The sequence below is a fragment of the Acanthochromis polyacanthus genome, chromosome 4 (genome assembly GCF_021347895.1).
Source record: "Acanthochromis polyacanthus isolate Apoly-LR-REF ecotype Palm Island chromosome 4, KAUST_Apoly_ChrSc, whole genome shotgun sequence".
NCBI lineage: Eukaryota > Metazoa > Chordata > Actinopteri > Pomacentridae > Acanthochromis > Acanthochromis polyacanthus.
In genome coordinates this window covers 5,560,518-5,574,394 of record NC_067116.1, presented here as the reverse complement: position 1 = coordinate 5,574,394, position 13,877 = coordinate 5,560,518, and the positions used below count along the sequence as shown (strand labels likewise).

The 13,877-nt window shown below is 42.3% G+C and overlaps 1 protein-coding gene across 1 annotated transcript; it reads left to right on the top strand.

Annotated features, from left to right (window-relative positions):
* Positions 1 to 2,299: 2,299 nt before the first annotated feature.
* LOC127533698 (uncharacterized) lies at positions 2,300 to 4,691 on the top strand. Its single transcript, XM_051947412.1, has 2 exons — positions 2,300 to 2,615; positions 3,297 to 4,691. Exons 1-2 carry the CDS (start codon positions 2,438 to 2,440, stop codon positions 4,553 to 4,555), a joined length of 1,437 nt encoding a protein of 478 aa, XP_051803372.1. The 5' UTR covers positions 2,300 to 2,437; the 3' UTR covers positions 4,556 to 4,691.
* Positions 4,692 to 13,877: the final 9,186 nt, after the last annotated feature.

Sequence of the window (13,877 nt, the reverse complement as noted above, 5' to 3'; positions counted from 1 at the left end):
TTGATGAGTAGAGAATGTCACCGGTGAGACTGCAGGTGGAGCCAGTTGTGTTGTGAGTGGTGGTGACAGTACCTGGGTCGTGTGGCGTCAGGAGTCAGGAACGTTGCACAGGACTTCAATTTGCACAGATCTTGTCGTGCAAATTTAAGACTGGCTGTAAGGCACCATGCAAATGCTGCATGCAGAGTCTGCTTTGCATGTCTTTCTGTAGATGTCATGGCTCATGTTCCCACAGTGGTGCAGACATCTAAATAGACAATCATCTTTGTGATGTATTTACACCAAGCTATTAGTCTTCATCACTAAAACAAATGTAGGTATGGCATTGTCTACTTCTAAAATGTGAACATGCACTTACGGAAATAAATGTTAGACCACCCTTGTTTTCCTCAATTTCGTGTTGATTTTAATTCCTGATACCACTAAAGGTGCATTTGTTTGGACAAATATGACAACAACAAAAATAACTCATGAGAGTTTAATTTCAGAGCTGATGTCAGACATTTCCATGATTTTCTTGATAATAACCAAAATGACTTCAGTCCTTCCATTAATAGCTATGGCATTGATGGATGTTGGGGGGAGCTAGGTCCAGAGCCTGGTGAAGCTACAGAGAACATCCGGTCACGCCAGGGTTTGTATTTAGACCTGACCCAGATAGCAAAATTCTTCTGGCCCATATCTGGCCCAAACTTGGCGCGTTCATCTGGCCCACATTCCGTTTGGAATGATGGCACTTGGGCGGTCCACTCTTGTTTGCCACAAGTGGGCCAAAACCAAGCCATCACATTGCCAGATGTAAACCAGAAGCATACCAAATGACCCAGCACTCAACCAGACATGGGCCACTGTACATCTTCTTTCTGGCCCATATCTGGCCCAAACCTGGCACATTCATCTGGCCCACATTCCGTTTGGAATGATGGCACTTGGGCGGTCCACTCTTGTTTGCCACAAGTGGGCCAAAACCAAGCCATCACGTTGCCAGATGTAAACCAGAAGCATACCAAATGACCCAGCATTCAACCAGACATGGGCCACTGTACATCTTCTTTCTGGCCCATATCTGGCCCAAACCTGGCACATTCATCTGGCCCACATTCCGTTTGGAATGATGGCACTTGGGCGGTCCACTCTTGTTTGCCACAAGTGGGCCAAAACCAAGCCATCACGTTGCCGGATGTAAACCAGAAGCATACCAAATGACCCAGCATTCAACCAGACATGGGCCACTGTACATCTTCTTTCTGGCCCATATCTGGGCCACAGTCCACGTTCATCCGGCCCACATTTCGTATGGAATGATGGCACTTGGGCGGTCCACTGTTGATAGCCAAAGTGGGCCAAAAAGAAGCCATCACATTGCCAGATGTAAACCCAAAAGCATACCAAATTACCAAAACCTCGACCTGATTTGGGCCATTGTACATTTGTATTCTGGCCCACATTAAGAATTTGGTCCACATACCACACTGAATAATGGCACTTGGGTGTTAACACTTGCCTAGCCATAATGCTACATATCAACAGCTGGCCAACTCATCCAAATTAAAGACAATTAGCACTTAGTTTCAGCCATAACTGGAACACATTCTATGACCTTGTCTAACCTGCACACCTCATGAGTCACAATTAAACCATTACAATGTTTTATGTCAAATATAAACAAATAGAATAAATCCGAACTGGTATGAATTTGTGGCTATATGCCATTAAGTTACCCTCAGACAGAGTGTGAATGCCGGCTTGTCAGTGGTTGCATCTTGTTGGGACACATCAGGGGGTCTAAGATGCTGCATCAATGACGAAGAAACCTACTGAAGAAATAAAGAAATTATCAAACTCAAGAAACAACTGGTGACAGTAGAGGACAACAATTTTTATTTATTTTTATTCTAAAAGTAAAACAGTTCAAACAAAGTCAGTGGAATGGACTGAAAAAATATGAACTATAAAAGCACAAACAAACATGAAACAGTAATAAACGGTAATAACATGAAACAATAGAAGACTGGACCAATTAAAAGGGAAAAATCACTCCTCATCTGGCTCGTCTTCTCTTGGCGTTGGCCCTTTAAAAAGAAAAAACAAGAAGTTCACACTTTGACACTGTACAGCAGTACTATGGCTATTAAACATGGTGGCAGTGAAGTACACAAACATATCAGGACACCAAGCAAAAAAGCCCCTGAAGAATAATATACACATTCTACAATACTGTATTGATGTTTTTCAAAAAAAATCCATAGCTTGTTTTAAATTACAATTAATGTGCAGCTATTGACCCTTTGCATGTGACGTCACGCTTCGTATAGGAACGCCCCCGCTGTCTGAGTGGACGTCAACACGGAGCCGCCTGTCTTCCCACCAAACACAAATCTCTTGTAAAGAAAACAACCGTAGGCTATTTTGCTTGGGTTTTATCCACTTCACAAAAATGGTAATCGCTTGCTGTGCTGTCGGCTGCACAAATAGGCAGGGGTGCAAGCAAAACTTGTCTTTTTATCGGATACCTCTTGATAAAGACAGACGACGAAGATGGATAGCAACTATCAATCGGAAGAACTGGCAGCCGTCAAAATATTCAAGAATTTGCAGCGAACACTTTGTACAAGGTAAGAAGATTAACACTTACAGTTTACACAAGATATAAAATGCAAAAAAAGTTAAGCAACTTTCAGGAAAATACTTCCTGATCGTTATCACCAACAAATACCCAACACTTTAGACTGCTAACTTAGCTAGCTAAATTAGCTTGCTAATTCCTTCATCATCTATGTTCATATCCCCAAGTACATTTGATCTATTTTTGGGGAGAAACGATTTGGAGAACGTTTACTTCATGTACCTTATCAATATTGACTGAATATTGATAAGATATGTACACTTCATAAAAAAATAACTAAACTTAACCTTGTACAAATTTAAAGAACAAAAATATTGCCTGCCATACTGTTGAATGTGTCGTGGAAAACAAATGATCCGAGGCAATGATTAAATAAAAATCCTTTGTTGAAACGTTTTCATTTCAATACAGAATTTTTATTTAATCAGAGTGCCTCGGATCATCTATTTGCCACAACACAAACAACAGTATGGCAAGGTTTTTTGTTTTTTCATTTGCATTCGATCCCAATTGAGCACCTTAATTGGTCTCAACTCAAACACTTTTGCTCACTCTTGTACAGATTTGTTTGTTTTTTTCAATATATGTCATACAATTATGACAATGCACAGGTTGTGATCGTTGTACAGAACCTTTGCTGATATTACCTTTGTTGACTTATTTATTCCAGGAAAAAAGAGCGAGGACCCCTTGTCCCCTGATTATGTGCCATCAATTTTTGCCCATACCAAGTCCCCAGCAAAAAGACGTGCTCAGGACATTGTCAAGAAATATGACTTGCGACAAAAACTGAAGAAAAAAAAGCTGCAGATGTCATCAAGAAATGAAGCTGCCAGGACGCTCCTCAGTCTCTCAACCACAGTACCTGAGTTTGAAGAGGACACTGAAAATGCAGTGGCAGTGTGCGACAACATTTCAAATGAGATTATGTGCCAAACCAGCCTCAGCGGAGAAGACATTGAGATTCTTCAACAAGAGTGTCAACTTTTGCGTAGTGAGACATTTGAACTTAAAGAGAAGCTAGACTTGGACTTCTTTCAACAAAAAAGCCTTGAAAACCTAGACAAACTAAAAACACTCACTGGACTACACAGTTATGACGTGTTCATGGCCATTTTTGACCTTGTAAAGCCATTTCTCAAAGACACGCCACACCTGACAGGTTTCCAGCAGCTACTCATTACAATAATGCGTCTCAAAGAAAATTTAACTGCATCATTTTTATCTTATCTTTTTGGTGTTCATACTTCAACTGTGTCAAGAGTTTTTACTTATGTGATTAATGTTCTGAATGAGATCTTAGTTCCAGCTTGTGTATTGTGGCCCAAGAGGGAGCACGTCCAAACATCTATGCCAATGTGCTTCAGAAAGTCCTTCAAACATTGCATGTCAGTTATTGATTGTTTTGAGATATTTATTGATAAACCAAAAGATTTAAAGGCAAGGGCTCAAACATATTCTCAATATAAATCCCACAACACCATGAAATATCTGATCAGCATCACTCCACAAGGTGTCATCTCTTTCATCTCAAAGGGCTGGGGAGGAAGAAGTACAGATGCCCACATTACAGCTAACAGTGGCTTTTTGGATCACCTTCAGCCTGGAGATGTAGTCCTTGCCGACCGTGGTTTCACCATCCAGAACCAAGTTGGCCTGTACTGTGCAAAGGTTGAAATCCCTGCGTTCACACGAGGCAAAAAACAACTGGGCGCAGCTGAGCTGGAAGACACCAGGAGACTTGCAGCAGTCCGCATCCACGTCGAGAGGGTCATTGGCCAAGCTCGCTCCAAGTACAAGATGCTGAAGGGACCGGTGCCCATTAGTCTCCTCTCCACTGATGATACAGACTACACTACTCTGGACAAAATAGTGAGAGTAGCGTGTGCCCTTACAAATCTGTGCCCCTCTGTTGTGCCAACTGATTAACTGGTGTGTTCAATTTCCACATATGTGATGAACAGTAATGATGCATTTCAAGAAAGTAATTTAAAGCAACTTTATTTGACTGTTGCCACTTTACACTTGTCAATGTAACAAACAGTGAAATAAAATATATATATATTTTTTGTGTTTATTATTCAAAAACAGATGATCATTTCAAAAGATAATTACAGATGTATTTATGTAGTCAATGGAATTCTTTGAATCCTTTAAAACATTGCAGTAAAAAACTTGATTCAACTTTTTGTTTGTCATCTCCTAAATTAAAAATATTCCCAGACATACCTAAAATGTGCTAAGGGGTTCTGATTAGCAGTGGTGGAAAGTAACATTTCACTTGTACTTACTACAGAAATTAAATAGTTCTTTGGTGTATGTGTACTTTTACTTGCAATTGCATACAATTTAGGGCAGGTAATTGTAATTAGTTACTTTTGAAATTGTATAATATTTTTCACTTCAAACAAAAAATGTGCAGCCTAAAAACAGAACTGATAAAAAGAATGAACAATGCTGCTGAATTGTTTGTTCAAGTGGTTTCACCCCTCCTCCAATCCTTCCACTGACTCTGTGCTCTCAGTGATATCTGATAGTAATTTTTCTGGACATGTATATTTTTTGGCCAGTAGTTCAGGTAAAATGGCTGACCTGAAGAACATTTCTACCTTCTCAACTTCTCCTGTAAAGAAATCAACATTCGGCTCAATCCTCTGTAAGAAATAGTCTGATTCAGACCACACCATAAAGTCACAGTACTTTCGCTCAGTCACAAACAATTGAGCTTGCACCTGGTAGTAGTAGGCATGGTCTCTGCTGAGTGTGTAGAACCCATTTGTGCTGTCAATGCAGAAGTTCTTTTTATTTGTAGCACCAAGGATTCCTGAATCTTTGGCACAATGTGGACATTTTATCTCCAGAACACCATTACCGCAGCAGGTGCAGGAGAGTAGTGCATCAGGAGAAGCTCCGAGGTAGGGTCGGCTGGGGTTGATGTGCAGTCCAGAGTCGCAAACTCTCATGTCCTGGTGCTGTAGTGCAGCGATGTCTTCATACACCTTCCTGGCTGTCTTCTCATGTTCACACCCCCATCTGGGAAAAAAAAGATATATGTATATCAAGTGTTACTTCTTCACAGGAAACTTTTCATTAGCTTTAATCTGAGATTTCCCTATATATTCAAAGCTCCACATGTTTTCTTTCCTCAAAGAATTATAAATGCACTCATTCAGATTTAATTTGATAAATGTTTGTATGTTTGACACACATGCCTTGTTGCCACCGTAGAAAAGCGGCTCTGGTCGGGGTAACATATTTGTCTAATTAAAGATTTGGAGGGATTGGAAGGATCTGTTCTTGCTGCTGACTTGAACCTCGATGCAGTCACCCTGCCAGCTCTCATGTCAAACCATAGCCTGGACTGTCCCTGTTGTCGTGTTTCTTCCTCAACTTTTACTGCCTATAACATTTAAAAAAGCATTACCATAATGTAATGACTTTTTTGTTATGTGTAAAATCAGATGTAAAATTACCTGTTCTAGTGTGACTCCCATCTTCGTGAATACCTCATCACATTTCATCATTAGGTCAGAGGCAGACAGCTTACGGTTATGAGGGTTGTATAATTCTGTCAGAGGCTGAGGCAATTTTAGAGAGATCACTTTTGGCTGGAACTGGTCACAGTACCCTGGTAATATGCTCAGGAGTCCACTCTTCTCTGATGCAGTTGAGGCTGCTCCATCCAGATCCTTGTAGAATTTTTCAGTTGCATCCATAGACACTTTTATTTTCTTTGCATGTCGTTTTTTATAGGATTTGTTGCTTTTGTTGTTATGTTTCTTTAAGGGATTTGAGAAATCAATCCCTGTGGCTTCTTCATAAAGTGCTTTACCCGCTTTTACTGGAGGAAGACCCCATTGCCTTGGTCCATCAGTGCAACTTTTTTCTTCCAGGCGTTTTACAGCAGAATCAAGGGCGTAGAGAAGAGCAGCAATGTGAGAGCACACCTCTCCCAGACCTGCTTTACATGTGCAGTGGCCACAAGTTACAGTCCCATCTTTCTTCAAAGATACCCATGGCTTTAAAGGTGCTTCAGACAGGGATTGGCTATGATGAACCTGAAATGACAAATGTTAATGTAAGAGGTTTAGTGGTAAATAACTTACATTTCACTAAGTTGGGCTTTTGCTGTGTGTGACAGTGGTGGAAAAAATACTTAAGTACAAAACAGAAGCAATACATTCCCCTAAGTTCAAATAAAAGTATCAAGTTAATCGTATCAGATTTCAAAACTACTAAGAGAGTAAAAAAATAAAGTACTCTGCACACCCCTAAACTAAACCAGGAAGAAATTATGTATAATTCATAAACCAGAGCTATAACTAAACAAGACTGCAATTGAAATCAATCAAAATGAAATGAACCAACGAAGTTTTAGATCGGACTAAACCAGGACTAAAGCTTGACTAAAGATGGCATAAACAGTCAGCACAAAACTGAACTTAATACCAATAATAACTAAGACACTTTTTATCTAGCTTAAATGGTAAAGACTAATAAAGAGTGAGAGATTCACTTGAAACGTTGCTGCTGTAACAAATCTGTGTCCAGTTGTCTGTTTAAAGTCTTTTTTCACTATGGAGAACTGTTCCTGGACTAATGAGAGCATTCACAAACATTTCCTTCAAATCTAAAAAGTAGTAGAGTATGATACTGGCTAATGTAATAAAGTAAATGTAAAAAGGATTCTTCATAAGAAGTATTGATGTGAAATAAAACTACTAAGAATTTGTACTTTTCACTTGAACTAGAACTTTTTACTTGGTCACTTTCCACCACTGGAGTGTAGTAGTGCATGTCAAAAGTTAAAAAACAGTAACTAAAATAACACCTCAGCTGTACGCTCAAATAAAGTAAATACTTTATGTGTCTTACTTTATGTGAGCGTACAGCTGAGGTGTTATTTTAGTGACTAAATATGTAAACACATTCATTTGAAAGCATTAGCTTTCAAATGAAGCTAAAGGAGTTAGCTAGCTTACCTTAGCCATGATGAGGTACTGTGTTTCCCCCAGAGTAAGCGTAGCATTTTGTCCCGGTGACCCAACCAGCAACAAAAAACTGGTAAGCATCCAGGCTTTTGTACGCTTTTAAATCTGCACCAGTGTAAGGGGATACAGCATTTATCACATAATGATATAAGTCGTGTGGAGTAAATTCCGGCAAAACCGGCGAGTTGATCAAATCTTCAAACACAAGAGGAGGGAGAAGATAGGGGTCCGTTTCTAAGCCTGCTAATTCTAATTTCTGTACATATCGATCTCTGTGAACTCCTGCTAAGTGGGCAACTTCCAACGACAGTTGAGCTGGAGATGAACTGGTAGAAGCCATGACGATTAGAGGAAAAAATATTGCTAAAAACAATAGCGGTCGCTACTTTTTCCTTCTGCTGCCATATTTCCGTCTCTTGCTTCCGACGTCCACTCGCGCTGGATCACGTGACCTTGTGACGTAGGTGCAAAGGGTCAATAGTAAATATTATGTCTGCTATGTCATGTCATATCAGATTGTCTGATCTACAGGGGTAGATGGTGATTAATTTCTAATATTATGTCAAAGTAAGCACTATACTCTATAAGAATATGGCCAAGGCTGTCAGTTGGAAGCAAATCCATCTCATGACATGAAGAGAGCAATTCACCCACGACGTCATAAAAATATTGCATAACTGAGGCAGTTCTGTTCAGTTCTTATTTTGTCCACTATTGTCTTATATTGTCTGACTTTCTCTGCCAGTACTTTGAATGTTTAATGGTTAATGTTCAATAAAGGCATGAAATACTGGTATAACAATTGTGTGGTCTTAGGTTAAACATACTGGGCTCTATATTCGTGACTCGCCGGCGGCAAGGCGCAAATCAGGTCCACCTCACCGAGTGTGCATTTTGAGCCCATTCTGCAAATTGGTGAGCTGCGCAGTGGGGCACAACTTCCCATCTCAGTCCTTCCCACTGGTGCAAACGGTAAAGAGGGAGGAGAGAGGCGTGGAGTAGTTTAACCATAGACGAGTCCAGCTTCCACCAAACAGATCAGCTAATTTTTTTCTGAGTGCTCTGAGATGTGAGCTGGTAAATGTCTCCCCTGTGGGACCATGAAGTTCATTTGGATGATGGTAGACAAAACTCAGGAAACAATCGAGTCTCCCTTTTCTCATTTGAAAATTGGAACTCATAAAAATGTCAGTTAATGTGTGAGATGTGCACACACTGCTCCACCAGTCTACAAATTTACCACTGCCCCAAAACCTAACCATGTTGGAATTGGTGAGCTTTCACTTTCTGTGCCGCTGGCGAGTATGAATTTATCAATATGCCAGCTGTACGGTGTAATTTTAGGACATCCTCAGGTCTCAGGATGCGATATCAGGAAAACTTCTGTCATTTTTCAGATGAAACGGCGTTGACACCTTCTCTCAGTGCGTGGCCACACCCAGTGCACCTCAGTCTACCAATTTACCAAACTGCCTGCTTGCGTTGCTGCACCTCACCTTATTAACACTGCACAGGTTGTGCTGCCCAGCACCTTGCCACTGGCGAGTCATGAATTTAGAGCACATTGTTTGTGTCTATACGTATGAAGTAGATCAGTGGTTCCCAAACTTTTCGCAGCCTGTACCCCTTCAGACACTTGACCTCCAGTCACGTACCCCCTATTCTCATGCACTTATAGCAGCTAGAAAAAGAAATGTGTCTGTAAGCCTGCTGCCACCCCCGCCTCCACAGTTAACATGCATAACATACCAATAAAATCCTTTCAAGTGAATTATTTCTCACTAAATAGATTTATTTACCAGCAATGTCAGTGGGCAACCAGTTCACTTTTGGGAAAAAAAAAGTATATTTCTGGATCACATTCAGTTATGAACTTGAAGCTGTTACAAACTCCCCATAGCTTTAATAAGAAGGCTGTCTGACTGAACTTATTCAGGACAGATTTTCTTCTCTCAGATACCTCACCAATGCGTCCTCCAGCCTCTCTGCCCACACTTCAGGCCTCATGCATACAAGAGAGTGGTAAGGACAATCGCTTTATAGACTTTGAGTTTGGTTGCTAGAGTTATACCTCTCCTTTCCCATACAGTATGTCTGAGCCTGCCAAAGGCTGCACTGGCTTTTGCAATACGATTATTGACTTCATCATCTATATGGACACAGCGAGATACTGTGCTACCAAGGTATGTGAAGCTGTCAACAGACTGAAGTTTGGCACCCTTAACCATGATGTTGGGCTCAATATATGCTGTACTAGGTGCAGGTTGATGCAACACTTCCGTCTTCTTGGTGCTGATGGAAAGACCAAAGTTGTCACATGCCCCTGAGAATTCGTCCATAGTTTGCTGTAATTGCCCTTCAGTAGTAGCAATTAGGGCACAATTGTCAGCAAAGAGAAGATCAACTATCTTTGTAAGGTGTACTTTGGTGGATGCTTTCAGACGTCTTGGATTGAAGAGTTTGCCATCAGTTCTGTACCGAATTTCGAGACCGAGATCTACGTCAGTGAATGCATCAGAAAGCATGGCTGAGAACATGATGGAAAATAGTGTCGGAGCCAGAACACATCCTTGTTTTACTCCATTGCTGACGAGAAATTGGTTTGAAGTTTGACCATCATCGATCACATGAGCCATCATTCCATCGTGGAACTGGCGTATCATGGTGATAAAAGTTGGAGGGCAGCCATATTTAGCCAAGATTTTCCACAACCCCTCTCGACTGACGGTATCAAACGCTTTTGTCAAATCTACAAAAATAGTGTGGAGATTCTGATGCTGTTCTTGGCATTTTTCTTGAAGCTGTCTTACAGCGAATATCATATCGACTGTGCCTCTACCAGCCCTAAAGCCACATTGACTTTCCGGCAGTAAGCCTTGCTCTAAGTGTTTTATAAGACGGTTCAACAACACTCTGGCTAGTATCTTTCCTGCGATAGAGAGCAGTGATATCCCTCTGTGGTTGTTACAGTCTTGTCTATTTCCCTTACGCTTATATAGGTGAACGATGGAGGCATCCTTAAAGTCTTGAGGAAGGGTTCCTTTACTCCAGCATGATGAGAATAGCTCAGTCAATTTCTGGGTTAGCGCTGGTCCACCTGATCTGTATATCTCAGCAGGGATAGCATCTGCACCAGGGGCTTTGCCACACGAGAGCTGGTTGATAGCTTTGGTCACTTCTTCAGTGGTAGGTTTCAGGTCGAGCTCTTTATTAATTTTTACTTGTGGGAGCCGATTGATTGCTGCTTCATTTATTGCAGAAGGCCTATTCAGAACGGAGTCAAAATGTTCTGCCCAGCGATCAAGAATTTGGGACCGGTCTGTCAGTAGTGTCTTGCCATCAGAGGACAGGAGAGATGAGGATCCAGACAGCGTGGGGCCATAGATAGTTTTAAGAGCATCATAGAATCTTTTTGCGTCGTGTTGATCAGCATACGACTGTATTTCGTCTGCCTTATTACTGAGCCATTGATCTTGTATGGCGCGGAGCTTGAGTTGCACTTTGCGCCGACATTCTGTGAACGCAGCTTTCTTTGCCTCTGAATTTGGGTCGCAATGAAGGACAAGATGAAGTCTATGCTTCTCATCCAGTAGGGATTTGATTTGCAAGTTGTTTTCATCAAACCAGTCTTGATGTTTCCTTTTAACTAAGCCCAGCTTCTCTAAAGACGTTGTATAAACCAAATTCTTGAGAGTTTCCCACTCCTCTACAGATGCATTCCCAAAGTTGAGGTTAGCAAGCTTACTGTTGAGGTCATTGATGAGGCTATTAGCTGTATGCCCCTCTTTCAACTTTGAGGTGTCCAGTCTCTTTGGAGGTGTTTTCTTTCCTTGTGGTCTACGCTTTGGTCTGATGTGAATAACAATCTTGGAGATTACTAGGCGGTGATCTGTCCAGCACTCAGCGCCACACATTGCTTTAGTTATGCATACATCACCACGATCTGACCTCCGGGTGATAACATAGTCCAACATATGCCAATGTTTGGACCTCGGGTGCATTCAAGTTGTCTTCTTTCTAGTTGGAAGCTGAAATAAAGTGTTTGTAATGACAAGGTCGTATAAGCTGCAGGTTTGGAGGAGAAGAAGGCCATTACTGTTGCACTTTCCTACCCCATGCCTGCCAATGGTACCATCCCACGCCTTAGAGTCAGACCCAACTCTGGCATTGAAGTCCCCAAGAATAAGTAACTTATCTGCTCTAGGAACACATGATATCAATGAGTCAAGTTCTTCATAGAATTTGTCCTTTGCCTCATCAGGATTAGTCATGGTAGGCGCATATGTCACATGGACTGCACAGATTCAGATACTTTTTACCAGCAGTCAAAAGACTGGATTTTCCACTGTTAAAAAAAGTCATGCACAAATGCAATGGGCGGTAAAGGAAATTTATTTCCTCAATTTTAAAACCAACAACACAAGATAAAAACAATCTCTTAAAAAATAGACTAAAATCCTTAAAAACAATCCCTTAAAAAAATAGACTAAAATCCTACTAAAATCTATAAAAAAAACAGTCCCGTTGGGGGCATCAGAGCAATAAAACAGAGCACACTGGTCTTTTTGAGGCTATGCTTATCTTGGCCGGTGTAATAGTCCTTCAAAGGGAATATTCTCTGGGGAACAGGCGACGCAGGGCGATGAGTGACGAGCCGCACACTTCCTCCTTGGCCTCCGTACCTCCGAGTCCTCCGCACGGCTGGTCCGACGTGGTACAGCGCTGTGGAAGAGGGAGCGTCACTCAGTTTTCGGCACACCATAAAAACAACCAACCACACACACACTGCTGGGTAGGATGGTTCACGTCCCTTCACTTATCTGGGAATCTGCGTTGTATCAATCCTCCTCGGCATCCGTCGCTCACTTCAGCCCTCCGTTCCTGCCTCCGTGCAGCCACGACCCGACTCAGTCCGCCTCCGTCCTCTCCCCTCGAACCAGCGCTGCTTACTGCATGTAGCGTGGAGTTTCTTTGGCTCGGTCCACTCTTGTGTCGCTCCACCTTGTTCCCCGTCTGTCCCCAGTTCTACTCACGGCTGCGCTGTTACTCCTCTGCTTGGTTTCCCCCTTTGTCCGCTCTGTTAGTCCTCTGCTTGGTTTCCCCCTTGTGCGCTCTGTTAGTGCTCCGTTCGCCTTCCTCCTGTTGCACATGTGTCCCTCTTTTCTGCATCAGCTCAGGTAGCTCTGTCCAATCAGTCACGGTCTCTTGCTAAATCAGTCCCAGCTGTCTTCACTAATTACAACTCAAAAGAAGAAAAGATCACTCCACCCAGTAACATGCACACTCAAAATAAACCCATGCAACTACAAAATAGAAACATAACAAAATAACCACTACAAACAAAACCATGCAACTATAAAATAAAAACTAAACAATTGAAATAACCACTGCAAGCCATGCAACTAAAATACAAACTAACAAAAATACAACTGGTACTGTGACAGATTCCCCCCCTCTTTAACAATAGTCGTCCCGACTATTCATTCATAACCATACCTAACTGGTGCAAGTCCAAAAGTAGCTCGTTGTGAGCGACGAGGCTCACCACTGGGGGCTGCCGGTGCTCCAAGAAGATCAGGTGGGTCGGCCTGAGCTAGCTCTGGAATAGGGACCATCTGCTCTTGTGGGGCATTAATAAACAGACCGGGAAGCCACCATGTGGGAGGGGGTAGCTCAGGGGGCTGGTCTCCTGATGGCCGCCTCGGCTCTTGTTCTGGTTCCTGGTCATCCTGTAACATATCCATGGGACACGTCCTGAGATTATTGCGGTGTACCGTTCGAACGGGCCCTTCTTTCCCCTCCGGTCGAACCACATAGACTGGGTGGTTTTCTCGCAGCTGTTTGACAATCACCAAAGGCTCTGGGGTCCATCTTGGGCCCAGCTTACCTTTTGCTCTCCTGCGGAAGTTTCGCACCAACACACGGTCACCTGGAAGCAGTGCCACTCGTCTTACTCTTCGGTTATATCGTGCTTGATCTCTGTTTTGCCTTTTCTGGGTGTGCTCTTTTGCTACTTGGTAAGCCTTATGCAGGGCCTGTTGATGTCTTTTTACCCAGTCTTGTAAACTGTGGGGCTCTATGGGAGGACTCAAGCCTGTCACCCAATCCAGTGGGAGACGAGCATGTCTCCCAAAAACAACAAAGTGTGGAGTCAATCCGGTGGTACTATGGGTGGTGTTATTATAAGCCTGGAGAAGGGCTGGTAGCTGATCTGGCCAGTGCGCCTGGGCTTCTTCAGACAAAGAATTTAGCAACTTTAA

Coding starts and splice junctions, on each gene's coding strand:
- LOC127533698 (XM_051947412.1), top strand. CDS start 2,438: ATGGTAATCGCTTGCTGTGCTGTCGGCTGCACAAATAGGCAGGGGTGC. Junction 2,616..3,296: donor CAGCGAACACTTTGTACAAG/GTAAGAAGATTA, acceptor TATTTATTCCAG/GAAAAAAGAGCGAGGACCCC.